Below are 22624 nucleotides of genomic sequence, written 5' to 3'. Positions count from 1 at the left end.
AGAATATTCCAGTGTGTGTGTGTGTGTGTGTGTGTGTGTGTGTGTGTGTGTGTTTAATATTCTTTATCCATTCCTCTGTCAACAGGCACACTTAGGTTCAGAAAGTCATTTTTTAATGCCACAAGCCAACCCACCCAGCCACCTACCACACAAAGTCTCTTGCACTGATGCTTAAATTGTCTCCAGCATCCCTTTCCCTTCAGGTGATGTTCTACTTCCCACTATGTTTGTGCTTTATCGACAATGTCCCTTCACATTGTTTTGTTAATACATATTTTAGTGACTTTGGCTGGACTGTACCTGTATGTACAGGTATTATGTAAATTATGTAAATTATGTAAATTTTCCAAATCCTGGGTGGCCTCTAATGTGTGGCAAAGTGGTAAGTCCTCCTGTTAGGATGGTAAAGAAAAATCAGCAGAATCCTCAAAGTCAGGAAAGGTCCTTTCCCAGATAAAAGAGGAGTCTCCCTTTTTAAGGCCCCCCCCACCAACCTTTTCCAGCCTAAGTCCCAAATATACATTTAATCCCATTAAATGTTTAAGTATCCCCAAAGTAGTACAGTAGTGAAGGATTAGAAACTGTGACATCCTTTACCTAACACTGTCCTTTTTAACACACAAAGAAAGGGGGGAACTTAGCCTCAATTTTACACTCTCAAACGATGTTGATCCACCTGGACAACCCCTCATTGTTTCTCTCTCTTGATCTCTCCGTTATTCCTCTTTCTTTCAAGGTCTCCATCTCCTTCATGAGGGTATTCCAGGCTACCCCTTCAGAGTAAAGAAGTTCCACTTTGAGTCTAATTTCACATCTAGCAAAACTTTCCTCTGCTCAGATTTTTGCGGAGTCCCCCTGGAGATTGATGAGCTATGGCCTGATAGGTGGTGACGTCCAGTAACAGGTCTTTAATCATCTTCAGTCTTCTAACCGAGAGTCATGGCTTGTTTTTGTCGTCAATTATGTGGAGAAAACACATCTTACTCTTTGGACCTGTTCCTCCCTACATCCACTTCCCAATCATCCTGGCTGGAACTCTACTTCTGTTTCCAATATCCACTTCTGGCTCTCCCTTTCAATATCTGACCATTCTATTCCTTTCTTTTAAAGACCCTCCCCATCACTTCCGCTAAATCATGAATCCTGAGCATTCATTTGAGCACAGCCTTACCTCTAGGTTTGCTTTAGGAAATAGTTCTTTTTCCATAACTCTCCCCAAGGAATTTTTGCCCTCATAATACACAGGACTTCCCAAAGAAGACAATAATTCTGACTAAAAGTACATTAGATAGCTTTAATATCAATAACTATTGAACCAAAGTCTATTCATTTGAAAAATACAAAGAAATTTGGACAAGAGAGTTAGGGTTTTGGGGGCGGAATCTAAAACCTATCTTCTGAAATTGTTTTTTTTCTTTACTAAACAGTCCTAACTTCTACAGCTGCCCAGAGGAACTTACAATCACTTACGGGCACTCGTATAGGGTAACCTTCTCATTGACTTGCACTAGTAACCTCATTTGATCACTGGACTCAGGAGACATGATGAGGATGGTTTGGAATTCAATTCATGCAAGTCAGGTATAGGTTCATTAAAGGAAGAAACTCTTGGGTTTTTTTTTTTTTTTTGCAGAAATAACTTGTAATACATGTAAGTTCTTAAGAAATATTTGCTCCTTTTAATTAGCTTAAGTTCATATCTTCATCTGGAGATAAGTGAAACATTCTCCTTCCTCTATGTACATTTCTTCTCTCCTACATTTCTTTCTCTTCCAGTCTTCATTTCTGTAAGGAGAAAAATTTTAAGTACCTGTTACACCCAGGGGAAGTTGGGAGGAATGCATAATGGCAAGCATGCTTACATGCTATCAGGCACTGTGCTAAATTCTATGAATACAAAGTTATGTAAAAGCCAAACCCTACTTCTTAAAGAACTCACCATCCATTTAGGGAAGTGACTATCCATTTTTAAATTGTTACTCCATGTGTTCATACTCACACAGAGTTTTAAATAAAGTGCTGTAGGCAAATAAGTAAAGGGCTAGTCCATTTTGCTGGGGAGGTTGAGAAGAGTGTCTCAGAAATTAAAATCCTAAACGGTGGTTTGGGGATCCCTGGGTGGCACAGCGGTTTGGCGCCTGCCTTTGGCCCAGGGCGCAATCCTAGAGACCCGGGATCGAATCCCACGTCGGGCTCCCGGTGCATGGAGCCTGCTTCTCCCTCTGCCTGTGTCTCTGCCTCTCTCTCTGTGTGACTATCATAAATAAATAATAAAAAAAAAACTAAACGGTGGTTTGCAGTAGGGCATATCTTGGCCCACTTCTGCTCAGGGTTGGCCTTTGAACTTGAGATATGACTGATCCCAGAAGACACCATCAGTTAGATGCTGTCAGGGACTCTAGGCAAAACATGAATGAAAGCAGGTCATAAGGAGGCTGTCAGCAGAGATGGACTCTAACTGGGGCATGCCAATCCATATTTAGGCCAAGTATCAGAACCAAGGCAACTGGTGTCACATGCAGAGCTGAAATATTCCTACAATTTTATCTGAAAACAAAATAGAATAGAAACAAAGCAGATATCCTAACATAGCTATTAGGTCTAGAGCAAGCAAATCAGCACCAGCCATCCAGTGAGGTAGAACTCCGAGATTTTCTAAAAGCACCATGCTTTATGAGAAGAGCAGAAAGGGGCCAGATTACCTGTTTCCTCAAGAGGCAGATCCTCTAAGAAGTCATCTACTATCCGTAACATCTGCCTTAGCACAAAGAGGATCTGAGTGTCCTTTAAAGGGTCCAGCTCCCATTCTGATGTATAATTTTCAACCATGAAGGTATTATAAATAGGAACACTTAGCATTTTGCTGACATCCATTATCTGTGGAAAAATTGATAAGCATAACTCATCTGAAAATTGACTGAATTCAAATGTAATTCAAGAAAGAAACTGAAAAGGCAATAGCTTGATAAATTCGCTTCTGAATATAATCACAATGCAAGTAATTATTGTTTTAAGCTGGGACTTAAACTTGAATTAACCAGGCAATTGAATCATTTCTTCATTTACCTGTAAGTATGTAATATAAACACACACAGAGACACACACACATTCACACATACACTATTAACACCATTATAAGAATTCCTGGTTAAAAATATATTCTTTACCTGGCTTTGAGAAGTCATAGCTTTAGCCATGTTTAAAAAGTTGTCTTGAGGAAGGGTACTGCAATTATCCATGTTAGTAAACAAGAGTACACATGCGATACCTACAGCAAAGAAATAAATCAATTATTTTCTATCATAAACAGCAATGTGTCAACAAGGTAATTAAGCACATGTGAAAGCAGCTTTCTATCAGATGAGGATCTAACAAATGAAATATCCCCAATAAATGAAAATATGAACCTGAAGTTCTTCTAATAGAAGAAATGATCTTTTTCTTTCAACACGAGAGATCATTCCTAATGCAACTAAATGCGCATTACATTGCAATCATCTACTATTCCAAATAGTGTGTTATAAAGTGATCTGAAGGAGGGGAGGGTGAAAGTGGTTGCTGCACACTGAAGACTGAGAAAGAACCCCAGAAAGTGAGGAGGGTTATGAGTGAATATCTGTAAAAAGAAGACACATATTTCTCAGTTCTACTAAAGACCTCTTGCCCTCTCCCAATTGGCTTCTAACTGAATCAAAGTTCTGCTTCACTAACAAATGCTTCCCCAGGAAAATATATAAAACCAAGATTCATTTTCATTTTCTTTGATAAATACCCAAAAGTAGAATTTCTGGATTGCTTGGTACTTCTATTTTTAATTTTAATTTTTTGAGGAACCTCTAGACTATTTTCCCAGTTTCAACAGTTTGTATGCCCACTAATGGTGTACAAGTATTCCCTTTTTTTTTTTCACATCCTCACCAATACTTGTTATTCCCTGTCTTTTTGTTAACAGTCATTCTAGCAGGTATGATATGATACCTCATTATGGTTTTATTTAACATTTCCTTGATGATTAATGATGTTGAGCATCTTTCCAGGTACCTTATGGCCTCCTGTGTATCTTCTTAGGAAAGCTATTCACTTGTCTTCTGCTCATTTTTAATCAGATTGTTTTTTATGTCTTGTTTTGGTTTTGATTGGTATGAATTCTTATATATTTTATCTTTTTAAAGATTTATTTATTTTAGAGAGATAGAGTGAGAGCAGAGAGAGAGGGAGAGAGAGAGAGAGAGAATCCTCAAGCAGACTCCCCACTGAGTGAACGCAGAATCCAACTTGAAGCTCGATCCCAGGACCCTAAGATCACGACCCGAGTCAAAATCAAGAGTCAGACACTTAACCAACTAAGTCACCCAGGTGCCCCTTTATTTATTTTTGATATTAATCTCTTATCAGTTACATGGTTTGCAAATATTTTCTTTCATTCAGTAGGCTGCCTTTTTTATTTTACTGATAGTTTCCTTTGCTGTGCAGAAGCTTTTTAGGCTGCTGCAGTTCCATTTGCTTATTTTTGCTTTTGTTGCTTTTACTTTTGATGTCAGATTCAGTAAATCATCTCCAAGACCTATGGTGAGGAGCTTACCACCTATGTTTTCTTTTAGGAGTTTTATGATTCTAGGTCTAACTTCAAGACTAAAATCCATTTGGAGTTGATTTTTGTGTATGGTGTAAGATAGTGGTTGAGTTTTGTTCTTTTGCATGTGGCTGTCTAGTTTTCCCAACATCATTTATTGAAGAGACTGTCTTTTGCCACTGTATATTATTGGCCCCTTTGTCATAAATCAATTGACCAAAATGTGTGGATTTATTTCTGGGCTCTCTATTCTGTTCTATTGATTTATATTCATTTTTATGTTAATACCACACAATGCTTCCAGCCTTGTTCTTCTTTCTCAAATTGTTTTGGCTCTTTGGGGTCTTTGGTGGTTCCATACAAATTTTAGTATTGTTCATTCTATTTCTATAAAAAACACCATTGGAATTTTGATAAGGATAGCACTGAATTTGTACGTTGCTTTGGAGGGTATGTGCACCTTAATATGAATTCTTCTAATCTCTAAGTACAGAATATCTTTCTATTTATTTGTGTCTTCTTCGATTTCTTGCACTAACATCTTGTAGTTTTCAGTATGCAGGTCTCTCATTTCCTTGGTTAAATTTATTCCTAGATATCTTATTCTTTTTGATATAATTAAATTATTAAATGTAAACTCATTATTAGTATACAGAAATGCAACAGATTTTTGCATATAAATTTTGTATGCTACAACTTTACTGAATTTATTAGTTTTAATAGTTTTTTCGTGAAGTCTTTAGGATTTTATAATACAATAACTTGTCATCTGCAATTAATGACAGTTTTACTTCTTTTCCAATCTGGACATCTTTCAGCTTTTCTTCAGTAAGTATGACATTAGCTGTGGGTTTGTTATATATGGCCTTTATTATGTTGGGATAGCATTCCCTCTATACATGCTTTGTTGAGAATTTTTATCATAAGTGGATGTTGAGTTTTGTCAAATTATTTTTCTGCATCTATTGAAATGATTATATGATTTTATCCATCATTTTGTTAACTTGGTATGTCACACTGACCTCATGGAACCAATATGCGTTTCCCTATTCTTCTTTCTAAATACAATTAGAAACACTAGACATTATTTATAATCAAACACAAATATTGAAAGGTGAAGAGAAGAATTAACACTGGGAAAGGACCTCAGGATCCAGGGAACAATATGGTGGTGAGTTCTCTAGATTTTCTTTTTTACTTCATAAATCCTATATTGGCTGCTGAAGAGCACACTATGGAAAAAGCCAATTGGAGATGGTGAAAGGAAAAGGAATGAAAGGAACAAAATGGGAAGGAAAGGGAAAGGGAAGAGGTGGAGAAAGGGAGGAGAAGGCAGGAAGACTGCTGTCTCTAACCAAGCATGAGAAAAGAAGCAACCTAGCAAGATAGAAAACTTTCACACAACAGATACACTATCCCAGCAAAATACCAAGAAAGAGCTGCAGTCCCATCCACAGAAGTGTCTCTTCCCTTCTCCATCCTCCACACTATGCCAGGATAGTATCACAGAAGAAGAACAAGTAGGGAGCCAGGACTTTTATACCTGTAATTTGCTAGGTCCCTCTTGATGGTATCAATGGAAGCTACTTGGGGTTCCTGGACTTCTACCCCAATCATTAGGGTAGGGTGCTCCCACCCTTTTTACCAGTGTCAGAGGAGGCCAACCGAAACAGCAAAACTTTAATCACCATTCATCCAGTCTTAAGAAGGCTCCTAGCCTCCCTTGGTATCAGTGAAGGTCATATGGGGAGGAAGAACAAAGTTTGCTTCCCCTTGAAGGTGTCAACCAAGGCCTAGTGGGGAACCTACACTTGCAGATCCACAAGCACAGTGTCACAAGAGGTCTGCTAAACACAAGATTTAAATAAGATCCAGGGGCACCTAGGTGGCTTAGTCGGTTGGGCATTTGACTCTTGATTTTTGGCTTGGGTCATAGTGTCAAGGTCATGGGATGGAGCCCCGAGTTGGGCTCTGCACTCAGTGTGGAATGTGCTTGTCCCTCTCCCTCCCCTCACTTGTGCTCTCTTTCTCAAATAAGTAAAATCTTAAAAAAGAAAAAGAAAATAAATAAGATTCAGAGTCTCATTGTATTATACACCAAACATTAAAGGTGTAAACAAGAATCACTTGTCATACCAAAACCAAGAAAATCTAATCAAATTTATAGAATGTACACATAATTTTCAAGCATCCATGGAACATTTACCAAAATATACTATAGACTAAGACATAATTTAATTTCAAGAGCAATTTAAAGAATTTAAACCAGAGTGTGTCCTTTGACCATAATGGATCAAACTATAAGTCAGTAACCAAGTGGTAACAAGAAAAACCCCAAGCACTTAAAAACTATACAAAACATTCTAAATAACTATGAGTCATAAAGGAAGTTTCAAGGGAAAGAAAAAAATACATTAAACTGGAAGATAATAAAGATACAGCACATCAAAATCTGTGTAGATCACTGAAGAACTGTTTACAGGAAAATGTGTAGGACTCAATGCTTATAATAGAAGAGAAAAAAAGTCCAAAATCAACAATCTAAGTCCCTCCCCTCAAAAACCTAGTAAAAAGAAAGCAAATTATATCCAAATCAGGAAGATGAAAGAAATCCAAAAGAGCAGAAATCAATGAACAAATTGAAAAGAGAAAAACAATTTAAAAATCGATGAAATAAAAACATGGTTCCTTGAAAAGATCAATACAATTGACAAACTTTTAGAAATAGTGTCAGAACAAAAGATAAGACACAAATCACTAACATTAGGAAGGACACAGGGGATATTCCTACACACCCCACAGACATAAAGGAATAATAAGGAAATGCTATGAACAACTCTACACACATAAATCTGACAACTTGGATGGAATAGACTGAACTAAAAACTACAAACTATCCCAATTTGCCTAATATGAAATAGATTATTTTAATAGCTTGCTAACTATTTTAAAATTAATTTTTTGATATTAAAAACGTTAAAAAAGAAATCTCCATACTCAGATGATTTCATTGAAAAACTCTACCAAACATTTTAATAGAAATTAACACCAATTCTTCACAATCTCTTCAAGAAAATGGAAGAGGAGGGGCACCTGGGTGGTTCAGTGGCTGAGCATCTGCCTTTGGCTCAGGTCATGATCCCAGGGTTCCTGAGATCAAGTACTGTATCAAGCTCCCCGCAGGGAGCCTGCTTCTCCCTCTGCCTATGTCTCTGCCTCTCTCTGTGTGTCTCTCGTGAATGAGTGAATGAATGAATGAATGAATGAATGAATAAATAGTGGAAGAGGAATACTTTCCAACTCATTTTTTGAATTTAGTGTACTCTAACACCAAAACCTGACAAAAACACCAACCAGGGGCGGGGGAACTACAGATCAACATCTTTCATAAATACAGATATAAATATTTTAACAAAATATTATCAATAAGATTCAGCAATATGTGAAAAGAAAAACTGCATGATTATATCAATCTGTGGGGAAAAGCTATTTGATAACATTCAACAGCCATTCATGGTAAGGAAACAAAAACTCTCAGAGAACTAAGAATAAAGAACTTCCTCAAACTGACAAAGAACAACTGTAAAAAAGCCTATTGCTGTATTTATAATGGTGAAACAGAATATTTTCCTCCTAAGATCAGAAACACCACAGGGTTATCTGCTCTCACCACTATTACTCAACATACTGGAACTTCTAGGCAGAACAACATGACAAGCGAAGAAAATAAAAGGCATACAGATTAAAGAGAAAGACAAAATTACCCCTATTGAAAATGTCATGAAAATCGAAAAAAATAAAAATCCTTTCCTAGAACTAATAAGTGAGCTCAGCAAGGCCACAAGAAACAAGATCTGCGTGCAAAATTATATTGTAATATGAGGTACCAGCAATAAGCATCCGGAAATCAATACACATATGATACCATTTTAAAAAATTAAACACTTAGGTATAAATCTAATAAACATGTACAGAACTTGAATCTTAAAAAATGTGGAGCACTTTTGAAAGAAATCAAAGATATGAATAAATGGATAGACCTAGTATGTTTACGGATTGGAAGACTCCACAGAGTAAGATGTCAATTCTCCCCAAACTGATATATGTGTTTAATATAATTACTATCAGTATCCAATCAAGTTTTTGTTTTTTTTTTTTGTAGAAATAGTCAAAGTAATTCTAAAATTCCCATGGAGGAGGAATTGAAGATGGCAGTATAGGAAAATTGTGAACTCACCTCCGCCTGGAGACACAATAAATTTATAGCTACATATGAAATAATTTTCTCTGAAAAGGACCCGACAACCAGATGAATAATATCTCTACAACAAAAAAACAAAAGTAGTACATCTAGAAGGGTATGAGAGGCAGAGACACTGCCTTACCCAGGACCCCACTCCAGATGCAGTGACCCTACAATCAGGTGGGATTCAAAAAAATATGAACTCTTTCTCAAGGAATAAAGGGAATGTGCCCCACATCAGGCACCACAACCCTGGGGGTCGGCACCAGAAAGACAAGTCCCCACAATATCTAGCCTTGAAAATCAATGGGGATTAAGACCAGGAGAATCATAGAACTATAAAGAACAGAGATCCCAATCCTAAAGGGTTTCCACACGAACCCAATCACCCTGAGATCTAGTAAGAAAGCAACAGACTGGAAAGCACCTAGATTGTAAGTCAAGGAGACCCACTCACTACTTTTAAATGTACACATGTAATAAAACAATACAGAGCCACACACACACATTATAACAGTGTCGATTTCCTGGTTTTGATCAGGTCACATAATGTGGGGAGGTGACTATCCTACCAAGCCACTGGAACATCACATGTGACAAAAAAAATATATGATATGAATGATCTGTGTCTGCTATTGCCACCAACCAACCCAGGACTCAGGAAGTAGGGTATAGAGTGCATAGGCCCTCTCTGAACTCTCTTTCCAACTTCCTGTGAATCTGTGATTATTTCAAAATTAAAGGTTTTTCATAAGGATAATGAGACTCACCACATTTCAAGACTTCTTTTTGAATTTCTTTTAACTTTGCCACCATCTTAGAGGAGAGATCTTGGATAGAGTTGATATCTAAGACATAAGCCACACAGTGAATCCTGTCCTTCAGTGATGGAGAGGTGATGAAGGTAGGATGATTGGGTGTAATTGGTCTTTTGGGGTTCAACTGATATAGAAACATAAGATAACATTTAGAGATTATTAACTGAGTTCTTTATGACACATTCATGCTTCAAATGCAACTACCACTAACCTCCAACTTCTCTTCCTCTAGCCACTCTTCCCTCAAGTTAATAAGTAGTACCCCTTCCATAATTCCTCTCCACTATGAGTGTAATGTTATTATATCTTTCTTATTGGAAAAAAAAAAACACTTCATTGCATTGGTGAAAATGAGAATTATACATACTTGATATTATCCATACTGGAAACATTTCAGGAAAGTACAAACTATTTAAAAAGCTAGTTTCACATTCCAGTCTCCAGAAAAACAAAACAAACAAAACAAAACAAAACAAACAAAAAAAAAACTACCATTGATATTGGTTACACATCATTTAGGACTTATCTCTAAATATTTTGTGTACTTAAATGGACTAATGGATAGAGAAAAAAGGAGAGTGAAAAATAGATGGAAAATACATTTTAAAATAAAATACTATAATTTCTTAAATTTTACAGAAGAAAAAGAAATTAAAATAAAACAGAAGAAATACCAAATTTCAAGTTATTATCTCCTTACCACCGAACAATCATCTTTCTAGGATTAAGAAAATAGATTTAAAAGTATCGTGAAGGGCTACATTCATTATTTTTTTACCCATATGTTTCAATGTTGGATTGAACTGACTGCCTCTCTGTTGTGAAAAATGAAGGTTCTCATAGGTTCACAATATCTCCCATCTCTCTGCTCTGTTCCATCTCCCTGTAACTTATGTCTCCTTGGATTGTGAGGATAAGAATTATGTTCTTAGTCAGTTATGTGTTTCCAGTAACTAGCATAGTGTCTGGCACAAATTAGGTTTTTAATCGTGGTTTTTAAATATATAAGTACATAATTAAGGTTTCCAATCAAGCACACACGAAAGGCAACAGAATTCACTGTTCAGAAATTGAGGCTGATTGTATTATACCTAATGCCTAAAAGAAAGGTGACAATAATGGTTGACCTTTTGAGAATTTAAAGTACCTCATCTCATTTATCTTCTCAGGCACCCGATGAAATGGGTATTATTATTATTACCTACATTTTACATGTGAAAAATTAAAACTTACAGAGACAAGTGTATAACTTGCTTATGGGTACACATCGAACTCGTGGCAGAGTCAACATTTGAATGTAGGTGTTTAAGTAGCATTTAAGTGTGATTCCTAAGTACTGACAGTATAACAATACAACACTTCAACAAAAAGTGTTTGTTCCACGATTTTGTCTGATTGATCAAAAAAGTGCATGAGATTAAACTATTATTTTCCTATCTTTTACAATTTTACAATATTGTAAAGAGTGATATAAACACGACTTCTTCTTGTCCTTTTTCTAGAATCTGTATGAGTAAAATTCTGCCTTTTGGCTGTATTTCTTCTTTCTTTTTTTTTTTCCTCTGAGGTCCCATTTTTTTAAGTAATCGCCATATTCATTGTGGAACTCAAACTTATGACCCTGAGTTCAAGAGTCACAAGTTCTATCAACTGAGCCAGCCAAGCATCCCAGGCTTTATTTCTTATTGCTATAGAAAATAAGTTACTCTACTTTACCTATGTGAACACTTAATCACCCAACGTAGAATAGTATTGGTTGATGTTGAAGACATCTTAAAGACAGTTGAAACTGCCTTATGGGATAAAAATTTAACAAAAAGCATTGATGAAACTGATTTAAAACGTTTGAGAGATTGGAGAATTCTTACCTGGTATCTGTCTGGCACGCAGCCTTTTAAGATGTAGGGTATGTCTTCCATGCACAATCCTACTCCTTCTTTCTCATGTATCCCCATGGAGTCACACAAGCTAAATTGCAGACATGTGCCATATTTCCCGTATTTAATAGGATATATCCTATACTATAAAACAAAGTATTTCAAAGGTAAAAACTCATTCTTCAACTAGCATTCAAGACATGACAATAGGAAAAACAGAGAGTGGTTAATATTTTAACACTGTGGTCCTCAAACAACTTGGGGAAAAATTATTGAGAATCTCAAAGATATTTTATTTATGTAGGTTATATGTATTGATATTTAACATACTAAAAATTTTAAACTGAGCAAAATTTCAAATGAATTCTTAAATCATTTAAGAATACAATTATAAATCTGTTGCATATTAACCTAAAATGTATTTTTATGAAAAAAATAAATTCTCCAAAAAGCATTAAAAAGGGCAGGACCAATTTACTTTTTGCAATTCTCTTTATTATCTGGATTAATATAAGATGGCTAGATTCTCATATCTGCCTCTGAATTCAGTCTGTTCTGATATATCATTTCGGTTGAAGTGTATGAAGAAAATCTATCTCGCATACATGTATGTAGTAGGAAAAGGAAAGAGTGTTTAATTTAACAGCTTTCAGAGAATTGTGGCTATTCCTCATTAATAATCCATCAAAGCTCAATAAGTGATAATTTCTCCAAAGCTTAGCTACAATGTGGAATCTGTGACATTTTCATACTCAGCTACATTAAATTCATTGATCTATTTTATGCTTTGAATATATTTTTTACCCATGCATGACTTACTAACCCAATGCATTTGGTCACTTGAAAATATTGGTTCCTTGGCTTATCTAGATCTTCTAAATATTGGCACATTTCACCACACAATATTAAAACATCATATTTGTTACTAACACCATTAATTTCATCAGGTAAATCTTTCAGTTATGAAGTTAAGGAGCTCAAAGTGATGGATACAGGTTTCCCAAAGTTCTAATTTTCCTTAAAAGTTCAAATGTTATCACTGGCAACAAACATTGCTGGTTGGTTGCTTCTCTTGTAATGATATGCTGCTCACTTTGTGCATTGTCTATTAATGTCTACCAAATACCTAAGTATGAGTAAGCAAGTCCGTCAATCGTCTTCTCAATTAAAAATGACATTACATGAGAAAAGTTCAGTTCACACTCAATTGCACCAGTGTCTTTGCTTGACAACCACCATATCCTAATATACCTTAAAAACCCTTTGAATGTACTTCCAATTTTATCACACAAAATATTAAAATAACGTGTTCTCAAAAGTTGAGGTCTTTTTTTTTTTAAAGATTTTATTTATTTATTCATGAGAGACACAGAGAGAGAGGCCGAGATATAGGAAGAGGGAGAAGCAGGCTCCCTGCAGGGGGTCTGATGTGGGCCTTGATCCCAGGACCCCAAGATCATGACCTGAGCCGAAAGCAGACATTCAACCACTGAGCCACCGAGGCATCCCTCAAAAGTTGAGTTTAAATAAAATCAATAGTTGTTACTTAGTCATCAATTACATTCTTAAGTGAAATTAGCATTTTGTTTGTTTTTACTGCAAGTGATAAGAGCATACACAGTGATTACTAATAGTGCTTGGTGCCATTGCTTGATTCATGCTAAAGTGCCAGCCAACAAGTAAAACTACATTTGTATGATCAGTTCAAATGTCAGCATATGAGAATAAGCAAAACCATCTAAGTATTATTACACAAATAATTTTAAACTCACGGATCCCCTAAAATGCTCTCAGGAATCCTTAGGGGTCTGCAAACCTCACTTTGAGAAGCTCCACTTTAACAGGTCTTCTTTCCTAAAGAAACACACTCCATCTGATACCAAGAGTATTTTTCAGAACTCTGAAAATTTTTTATTGATCAAACACACTTCCACACAGGCACAAGTATGGAAGACATAGGAAGAATCACACAGAAACGTACTTCTCAGAGATAACAGACAACACCTGAATCACAATTCTCCTGTTCCAGACCCGGCAGTTGAGAACCCCTCTAAGATCCTACTGTAATCTGTAATGGGGTCAAAAGCTCCATTGGGCGATAAATCCAATGCCTAGGAGCAATCCCATTAGATATTCTGATCTAAGTGAAAGGGAACTACTACTGGTGCCTCCACCTGAAGGGACTTACCCAAAGCAGTCAAGTTACATACTTAAAGTGCGTTGTAAAATTTCAAGGTCAGTGGGCGCATTCATAGTCTTCATTAATCTGTTTTTTTCATAAATTTAATTCTTCAAAGAGAAAGGTCTCTTGAGAAATAAAATATTCTGTTTCCCTGACAAACATTCTGTCTCGTGTTCCTTCAGTTTATTTAGAAGTATTTGCCTTTCATTTGGACTTTCGGATCTATGTCTTCCCTTAAAGCCATGCCTTTGGAGCTTTCAACACGAAAAAGAGGGAGATCAATCCTGTTCTGATGAGTACCTTTATTACAGCATCCGTCACATTGAATAGTACTTATTTGCTTATTATCTACACTGAAATCCCTGAATAAAAAGACGAACTTCTATTTGTATTTAGGTCTTTGTTGCCAATACAATATTTAACAAATAGAAATATGTCAATCAACGCTTAGGGTATTGAATTACTGTTGCGATACCTTACTTCGGCTTCTGAGACTAGGCTAATATACCAAAATAAAGCCAGTCAAATAAGTAGAATCTAGTCAACATCAAGAAATAAGATGAGGTTCTTGAAGGTCTTAGAAAATGCTTTCAATTGTCAAATGTGACACAAAACTAAAATGGGCCATGACTGTCTTACGCTAAATTTTGCACTGACAGTGCACAGCGTATTTCCAATCAGTAGGCACTATTTGCTTGTAGCAGTCACAGAAAAACAGAGTTGGATTATGAAATGTTCTATTCTTTCGTCTTAATATTTTTACTTGAGTATGTAACATTGAAAAGCACAGAACGGAAGAAAGTTTTTCCACCGTACTTTGTAGATCTTTAGAGGAACAGTTTCAAAAATGATTTTAGTACTTAACATTTGTTAACAAGTAAGATGGTATTTGTAGGACCACTGATAGATTTACTCTTTGAGGGTTGACCCACCAAAGTGAAATGCTATCTTGCTTTTCACGATCATTTCTTATAAAATGTCTTGTCAAATGGAAAAGTGTTGTAATACATCATTTTCATTATTTTTATCATAGGAAAAAAGAATTTCAATCCAGATACAACCATGTGGGGCATGAGTAAAACTGACTTCTGATATCATGGACAAAGATTTCTATAAAGTTTATTAAATTTTAGTGGGTTTGTTTTTTTTTTTTTGCAAATACCAAAAATCATTCTCCCTGTAACTGCTTCTTGCATGCATAAAAATGGAAAGCCTCTCAGTGAAACACAACTCAACGAGGGAATTCTGAGTTACCTTTTGACTCTTGTTTTACATTTGATTTAGCATTTAATTGCTTGTGGATTGGGAGGAGGTTAATGATCTCAGAGAAAACAGCTAAGAAACAAACACACCGAATTAATAGTTGTAATCGATAAAACAAAAGCCTCAGGAAATCCTTAAATAACTCACCTGCTCAGTAATGCTGGTGGTATCAGCACCCACTGGGGCATGGCGAGTCCTCTGGCCTCGGAAAATAGACTTCACTGAATTGATAAAACTAGACTTTCCAGACCCAGTTGGACCCAGCAAGAGAATACGAATTTCTGAAATAATGTGTACACAGGGCTTGTAGGCTCTGAGTTCGGCTACAAGTGGATTTCTGTACCTGTCAAATAATATGCAGTACTTAAAGACAACAGCCAAATTTCCATAGGAGCGGTACAATTCTCCTGCTGCTTCTTTTCTTCCCTTTAAAAGTATGTTTTAAGTACTTATTATCTTGGCATTAACACCTATCATATGATTTGAAAGGGTCTAAGGTTACGCATTTTGTACTTGAAGAAAATGTGTTTATCGATGCCCAAATAAAGTTGAACATTAACCAGCAACCAAATCACTGTTAAACTATGAGCCCTAGACCACCCCAGTCTAACAAATTCAGCAACTGAAGATGAGTATTATATCAGTAATAATGTCATATTAAGGAAAAATAATATACATGCAATGCAGATATTTATCTATAAATTGGGGTGAGGGGGCTTTTTTAAAAAAACTTACTGAAACTCCCCCAAAAAACTTTATTCCCAGGGAAAGGTGTCAGAGGAATTATCTGAAATAGATACCTAGACTTTTCTGTCTGGAAAACCTAGAATCTAGCAAGTCCAAGGTGAAACATAAAGTCAAACTGTCACCAGGTAGATTTTTAAAGGATCACAGTTGGTAGTGATTTTGCTTCTGTTGTCGCTGTAAATTGCCTCGAATATATTATGTAAGTAACTCACTGGTATCACTCCAAGTTATGTGATCTTTATTTTACGATGTCATTTCCAATGCCATTTATAGGAGTGTTCTAAATAAAATGAGTAATAGATAATCCAAGAACCCAACTTACTTCATGGCTCTTGTTATCTTGCTTATGTAGTTTGTATCATCCTTAATCCCTGTAGGAAATAAACATAGCGTAATAAGTTTTTTTTTTTTTTAAGTTACCTGGCTAAATCTCCCCAAGTCTACCTTCTAAATGGGAGCAGTGAGTCTTCCTATATAATTCAGGGCTGAGCCGTCCAGTTAGGAGTCAGAGTTGGCAACATCATGGGAAAAGAAAGGAAAATTATCCTCCCCGCACATTAACTGGCTCTGGAAACTCTCACATAACTATGCCTAGAGATCCTAGAGCTGCCCCAAAAGGGGTCATGTGCCAAAATAAACCCTGCTCTCATTAACTCTCCATCTCCATGTCTCCACTTATACCTCTCACCTTTCTTTGCTCAAAGCTGCCTATACTTTCTAGGTAGTATACTCTTCTGCTCCCTGGGTTTCATTTTGAAGTTTATGGAAGAGAAATTCGATGGCGTGAAATCTGACTGCTCCTCTCATTTTTCCTTGTTCTTGCAGCTTGATTATCACCCGCAAACACAAAGATGAGAACCAGAATGCTGGATTATCTAATTTAACATACCTTCAGCTCGAAAAACTTCACATTCCAAAAACTTGGTTTTGCAGCAGGAATTTTGTTCTGAATCATTGTCTTTTGAAGTGTATGTAGAAAGTATGGCTTTGCCTAGATCTACAGAGAACTTCTTTTTGCCAAAGAAATAAAATTCCAGTTGTTTAGAAACAATTTTCATTTCTGTTTCTAAAACTGCAGTTATTTCACTTTCTCTATACTTCGGAAATGAAAACTGGAGGGAAGGATTTGGCCTTGTTAACTTATCAGACTTTTCAGGATAATGCTCAAGCATAAAGACCACCCATAAAACTTCAGAAAAGTAAATTATTGTAACAGTAGGTCCCTGATGAATGCACCTCTCAAGCAAATAAAAAATGTCACTTTGGTGAACACTAGACTTATAAAGAAGTCTCAAGGACACGTTCCCAAGAAGCTTTTGCAGTCTTTTCTCCTCATTCCATGTCAATCTGGTTGTGACTGCCATTGTTCTGTATCTGATAGAAAAACAACAACAGGTTAAGAGGCTAGTTAGTATATCACAGTGGTTTAAAGCACAGATTTCTGCTTCTAGCTCCAGAGCATTCTTTTTTCCTCTGCCCCAGTGAAAACATTATTTGGATTACAAGGCAAAAAACCATGTAGAAATGGAACAATAGTGGTACATATGAAAAAAATAGATAATTTAGGAATAAAAAATATCATCGAATTTTTGAAAGACACAATAAATGCAAGCCTAGATAAAGAATAAAGTAAGATTAATAAATTAGAACACTGATCAGCAAATGTTTTTCTTAATAACAAACAGTAAATATTTTAGGCTTTGCGGGCCATATGGCCTCTGCCATAATGACTCAACTTTGCCAATGTGACACAAAAACAGAGACAATATGTAAAGCCCTTTTTACCAAAGCAGGTGGGTGTCACACAGGCCATAGTTGACCAACCCATTGATTAGAAGGTAGGAAAAAGGAACTTATATAGAAAACAGTTCCCAAAGAAAGAAATTGACCTATGAAAGGATTGAAAAGACATTGAGGTCCTACAGCAGCATAAACCATGAGCCATCATGCCAATTCTTTCAATAAGAAAAGAGAACACAGGGTAAATTGTAAATACATATATTTGAAAACAGTGGAGGGCTAAGATTTGGAAAATAAGTGAACATGGAGACATAAGCTTGGCATTTGGGAGCACATTTCCCTAAGGAGCATCTGTTAGCTTTAGAAGAGATGCCAAAGATGCTGAGATGTTAGGCAAAAGTTTTACTAGACTCCCAGACCTAGAGGAATATAGTGCAACTAAGAGGATGTCTTGGCAATCCTCCTCTCAGGTCATGGGCAAGGATTATTTTTTTTTAATTTTTGTTTATTTATTTATATGAGAGACAGTGAGTGAGCAAGAGAGAGAGAAAACAGAAGCAGAGGGAGGGGGAGAGGAAGAGGGAGAGGCAATCTACTGCTGAGCAAGGAGCCCTATTTGGGGATGTAGGGTTTAATCACAGGGGCTCCATTCCAGGACTCCAGGATCATGAATGGAGCTGAATGCAGACATTTAACTGACTAAGCCACCATGGGCAAGGATTCTGAAGACCTACAGGGTAGAAGGAAGAGTGGACTGGAAATGGACAGCCTTGACTCCATCTCCTAAGTACTTCCCATCTATGATTGGGTTAGGATAAATGAAGATTGCTTATGCCTCCAAGCTGCGTGGCAAATACAAAACAAATCTTGTCTAGATGAAGAGAACATCTTTCTAGCTTCAAATGATCTCCACATTCTTTTCATATTCAGTGATTCACATTCATCATAAACACAAGAGGAAATGAAACAACAGGATAGAAAACCAAGAGAAAAAGTAGAACACATGAATAAACCCATACTGTTTACTCATTTGCTTTGTTTTTTTAGATTCCACATGCAAGAGAAATCTGATGGCATTTTTCTTTGGCTTATTTCATTTACCATAATCTCCTCTAGATCCACCCGTGTTGTCCCAAATGGCAAGATCTCGTCCTTTTTTATAGCTGAGTAATATCATAATGGGTGTGTGTGTGTGTGCGTGTGTGCGTGTGTGCACGTGAGTATGTCACATCTAATGGAAAAACCGTCTCTAATGGAGAAGCAGTCAAAGTATACGAAGAAGACATTCACAGATGAGGTAACTCAAATGAACTATAAACATAGAAAAAAATGTTCAGCCATTCTAGAAACAAAGAACTGTAAATTAAACAATAATGAGATGTCATATCACATTCAAACAAAAGTCCGGCAATAGCAAGTTGACCTGGATATAGAGATTCAATAATATTCACATTATTTGGCAGACATGCATCATTCTGGGGAACAACTACATTCATAGCAGCATTGTTTAGGATGACATTAGGAGATTGGATGTACACATTTTGGCATATTCACACAATGAAATATTAAAGAGCATTGAAGTGACTGAACTAGACCTATTTGTATCAACATTGATAAAGCTCAAAAAATTAATCTTCAGTGGAATAAAGCAAGTTGAGAATGACACACTTAGTATGGACACACTTAGATATCATTTAAATGAACAGTTAACAAAGCAATACTAGAGATCATGTTTAGATACATATGGGTATACCAAAAGCATAAAAACAGGCAAGACAACAATTTATACCAAAGTCTGGATAATATTTCCCTCAAGGAAGGAAGGGAAGAGAAAAGGATGTAGGAGAGATTCCCAGAGAACTTCGACATTATCTGTAATGCTTTTCTTTGTTTTTCAGGAGTGAAAAACTGTCCTAATTGGATAAAGCAAGTCATTTAAAAATATCTGATAGAACTGTGTGAGATTACACTGGAGTTTACCTACTCTCTGAAGTGCCCTGTGTTGGAAACTTTCATTAAAAAAGAAAACAGAACAAAATTAAGGAGGAGGGCAGCCCAGGTGGCTCAGTGGTTTAGTGCCACCTTCAACCTAGGGTGTGACCCTGGAGACCCTGGATCCAGTCCCACGTCAGGCTCCCTGCATGGGGCCTGCTTCTCCCTCTGCCTGTGTTTCTGCCTGTCTCTCTCTCTCTCTCTCTCTCTCTCTCTCTCTGTCTCATGAAAAAATAAATAAAATCTTTTTTAAAAAAATTAAGGAGGAAATTGCATTAGCAGCAATTTGAAATTCTTTTTCAAAGAAAGGAAAACATAATTTTCCATACACAGCTAGGAAACATCGGATGGCAAAAAGTCACTTACCTGCTTTTAAGATTGGATGGAGCTTTAATGTCGGGTTAGCTGCTCTGTTTGATGCCTCCAGCAGCCACAGCTTGAAGAACGAAGGTTCTGCTGAGAGCTCTGTGGTTGAAAGAAAAGAAAGTGAAACTCAAAGTAGCAGGCAGCAGGCAGCTGTCGTTAGGTTTCGTTTTCCTTGCTAGAGAAAAGAGACAGAGAAAACAAAAGGGAGAAAAAAGATTTCTGCCAAACACATGAGAAAGATCTTTGGTCCCCTCTGTAGCCTACGGTACGTAGGCCTGCATGAAATGGCCATTAATAAAAAACTGCACTAAATCTAATAGCTAACTTTTCTGTACATTTAACTATGTGCTTGGCACTGGGCCACTGCATGCATTTTCCTAGTTTCTTCTCAAAACAATCTCACAGAGTAATCACTATTAGTATCTTTATTTCTCAAAGTATGCAGATGAGACTTAGGGACATTTGATGACTTTGCCCAAATTAATCCAGTGAGCAGAGTGGTGGCACTGACTGGTGTTTAAAACCAAGTCTTTCTTTTTTTTTTAATATTTTATTTATTTATTCATGAGAGACACAGAGAGAGGCAGAGACACAGGCAGGAGAAGCAGGCTCCATGCAGGGAGCCCGACGTGGGACTGGATCCCGGGACACACACACACACACACACGCACCCTAGGTCTATTTCTACTCCTTTCTTGGCTTTTAAGTCCCTCTCTTTGGTGATAAGGATGTCTTTTTACTTATTAGTACAGGCAGGATATTTTTCATCGAAGAGATTTATTTCCTGCTTTCTGGTGGTCAGAGAAGATTGTAAGTGTCCTTGCACTGACTGTTTCCCAAGTAGCTTCAATTCAAAATAATCAATATGTCATGCATGTGGTACATTTGGGGGCAGCCTGCCCTGGGCACCCACAGAGTACAAGGAAGAAGTGAAATAAGAGAGAGCACAGTTGTCATCAAGGACCTCCAAGGATTTTAGCCTGCCTGGAACAGACTGACAGCATCAAACTGGCAAGCAATGAGGCTAGGGAAGTGATTAGGATTTTAAAAGTCTTTAAGTTGGATTTTATCATGAAGACGATATTAAGACTCTAAAACCTGAAGAATGGCATGATCAAAACTGAAAGTCTTTGAAAGAAGAGCTATTAGTTTTTTCTTGCTTTGTAACAAATGTCATAAACCTAGAGGCTTTATTTATTTATTTTTTGACATTTTATTTGTTTATTTGATGGGGAGAGAGAGAGAGAGGAGAGACAGAGAGAACAGGCAGGGGGAAGGGCAGAGGCAGAGGGAGAAGAGACTTCCTGCTAAACAGGAACCCTGCCTGACGGGATGAGCACTGGGTGTTATTCTGTATGTTGGCAAATTGAACACCAATAAAAAAATAAATTTATTATTTAAAAAAGTCATTATCGATGTTATGTGTAATGTTATTGGTAATGCAATTATTTTATACATAATATTATGGAATCCTCTTGCATATAACAATGTTATTATGGATATAATGTAGCATACCTCTAAGTCTCAGGAGCAGCATATTAAATATTTTATGGCTGGAATGTCAAAAAAAAAAAAAAAAAAAAAAGGAATCCTGCCTCAGGGCTGGATCCATCCCAGGACCCCGGGATCATGACCTGAGCCAAAGGCAGGGGATCATGACCTGAGCCAAACGCAGATGTTTAACCAACTGAGCCACCCAAGTGCCCCAACCTAGTGGCTTTAAAACATTTCATGTTTATTATGGCTCAGTTTCCATGGATGGGGAAACCCAGCATGGCTCAAATAAAATTTTTGCTCAAGGTGTCTCACTCAAGGTATTAGCCAATGGTGGTCCCATCTTTCTCGGGGAAAGACTCTGATTCAAAGCTCATTTAGGTTATTGGCAGAATTTAGTTCTTTGCTGACTGCCAGCTTGAGGCTATTCTCAGTTCCTAGAGGTTGCTCAGTTGCTTGACAATGGCCTTTGCACTCCTCTTACACAACAGAATCCTCTGAGGTCAGCAGCAGAATCTTCCCTGTGTCAAATCTCCTTCATGCCTTGAGTCTCTGCCTTCAGAAAGGGTCCCTTTCTTTTAAGGGCTCACCTACTTTTTTCAAGGCCACGGAAGATAATCTCTTTCTTAAAGACAATAAATGAATTATGGAAGTGATATCGCATCATTTTCAGATCTCCACCATACTCAAGGGGAGGGAGTTGTACAAAGAGGTAGGCCACTGGGGAGCCATCATGGATTTCTGACAATAACAAAGGACAAGACTAGAATCAAAGAGATGAATTTTTAGCCTTTTGCATTTACTCAATCATTCTTTCAACCATCCATCCATCCATCCATCCATCCATTCTTTCTTCTTTAATAAAACATATATTGAGCACTAATATACTAATATACTCTGTGCTAAACTCTGGAGGCATAAACAGACATAGATTCTATCCTCCTAAAACCAACCTGGAACAAGATTAAGTGAGGCAATGTATGACCCTAAGAATAAGATTAGGTGCATTAAAGAATATAAGGCAAACACAAAATAATCTTCTGGTTCTTTTAAAAATATTATTATTTATTAGACCATGGGCAATAGAATATGAAAATGCTACTTACACAGAAAAACCACAGGATGAATTAATGTCATCTATTCTAGATTAGGTAATATGGCCACCTTTTTTTTTTTTTTGAGCTATTAGAGTACTTACAAGAGCTGCTTTGTATACTTTTCATCAGTTAAAAATATGTTTTAAAAACACATATGTAAAAATACATTGATATTTTCATAAATTTTTGAGAGCGCTATTTATAAGGAAATGAATCTTCTGAAAAAGTATAT

At 36.7% G+C, this 22624-nt stretch overlaps 1 protein-coding gene across 1 annotated transcript; it reads right to left on the bottom strand.

Moving 5' to 3' along the window:
* Positions 1-1280: 1280 nt before the first annotated feature.
* On the bottom strand, positions 1281-19926 carry IFI44L (interferon induced protein 44 like). Its single transcript, XM_055341410.1, has 9 exons — positions 19802-19926; positions 16593-17077; positions 16026-16074; positions 15104-15299; positions 11503-11655; positions 9587-9758; positions 3168-3268; positions 2703-2877; positions 1281-1785 (listed from the first exon to the last, which is right to left on the bottom strand). The coding sequence occupies exons 2-9, from the start codon at positions 17065-17067 to the stop codon at positions 1736-1738; spliced, it is 1371 nt and encodes a 456-aa protein (XP_055197385.1). The 5' UTR covers positions 17068-17077; positions 19802-19926; the 3' UTR covers positions 1281-1735.
* Between the last annotated feature and the right edge of the window lie 2698 nt (positions 19927-22624).

The sequence above is a fragment of the Nyctereutes procyonoides genome, unplaced genomic scaffold (assembly GCF_905146905.1).
Source record: "Nyctereutes procyonoides isolate TBG_1078 unplaced genomic scaffold, NYPRO_anot_genome, whole genome shotgun sequence".
In the NCBI taxonomy this organism is placed as follows: domain Eukaryota; kingdom Metazoa; phylum Chordata; class Mammalia; order Carnivora; family Canidae; genus Nyctereutes; species Nyctereutes procyonoides.
Note: the sequence above shows the minus strand (reverse complement) of the source record. Positions and strands in the feature narration are given on the sequence as shown.

What these genes read in the sequence shown, in the direction of transcription:
- IFI44L (XM_055341410.1), bottom strand. Translation starts at nt 17,067, where the DNA reads ATGGCAGTCACAACCAGATTGACATGGAATGAGGAGAAAAGACTGCAA. An exon ending in GCGTGCCAGACAGATACCAG is followed by an intron (nt 9,759 to 11,502) that starts GTAAGAATTCTC and finishes TTTCTATATCAG; the next exon opens with TTGAACCCCAAAAGACCAAT. An exon ending in TCTGCCTCTTGAGGAAACAG is followed by an intron (nt 1,786 to 2,702) that starts GTAATCTGGCCC and finishes TTCTCCTTACAG; the next exon opens with AAATGAAGACTGGAAGAGAA.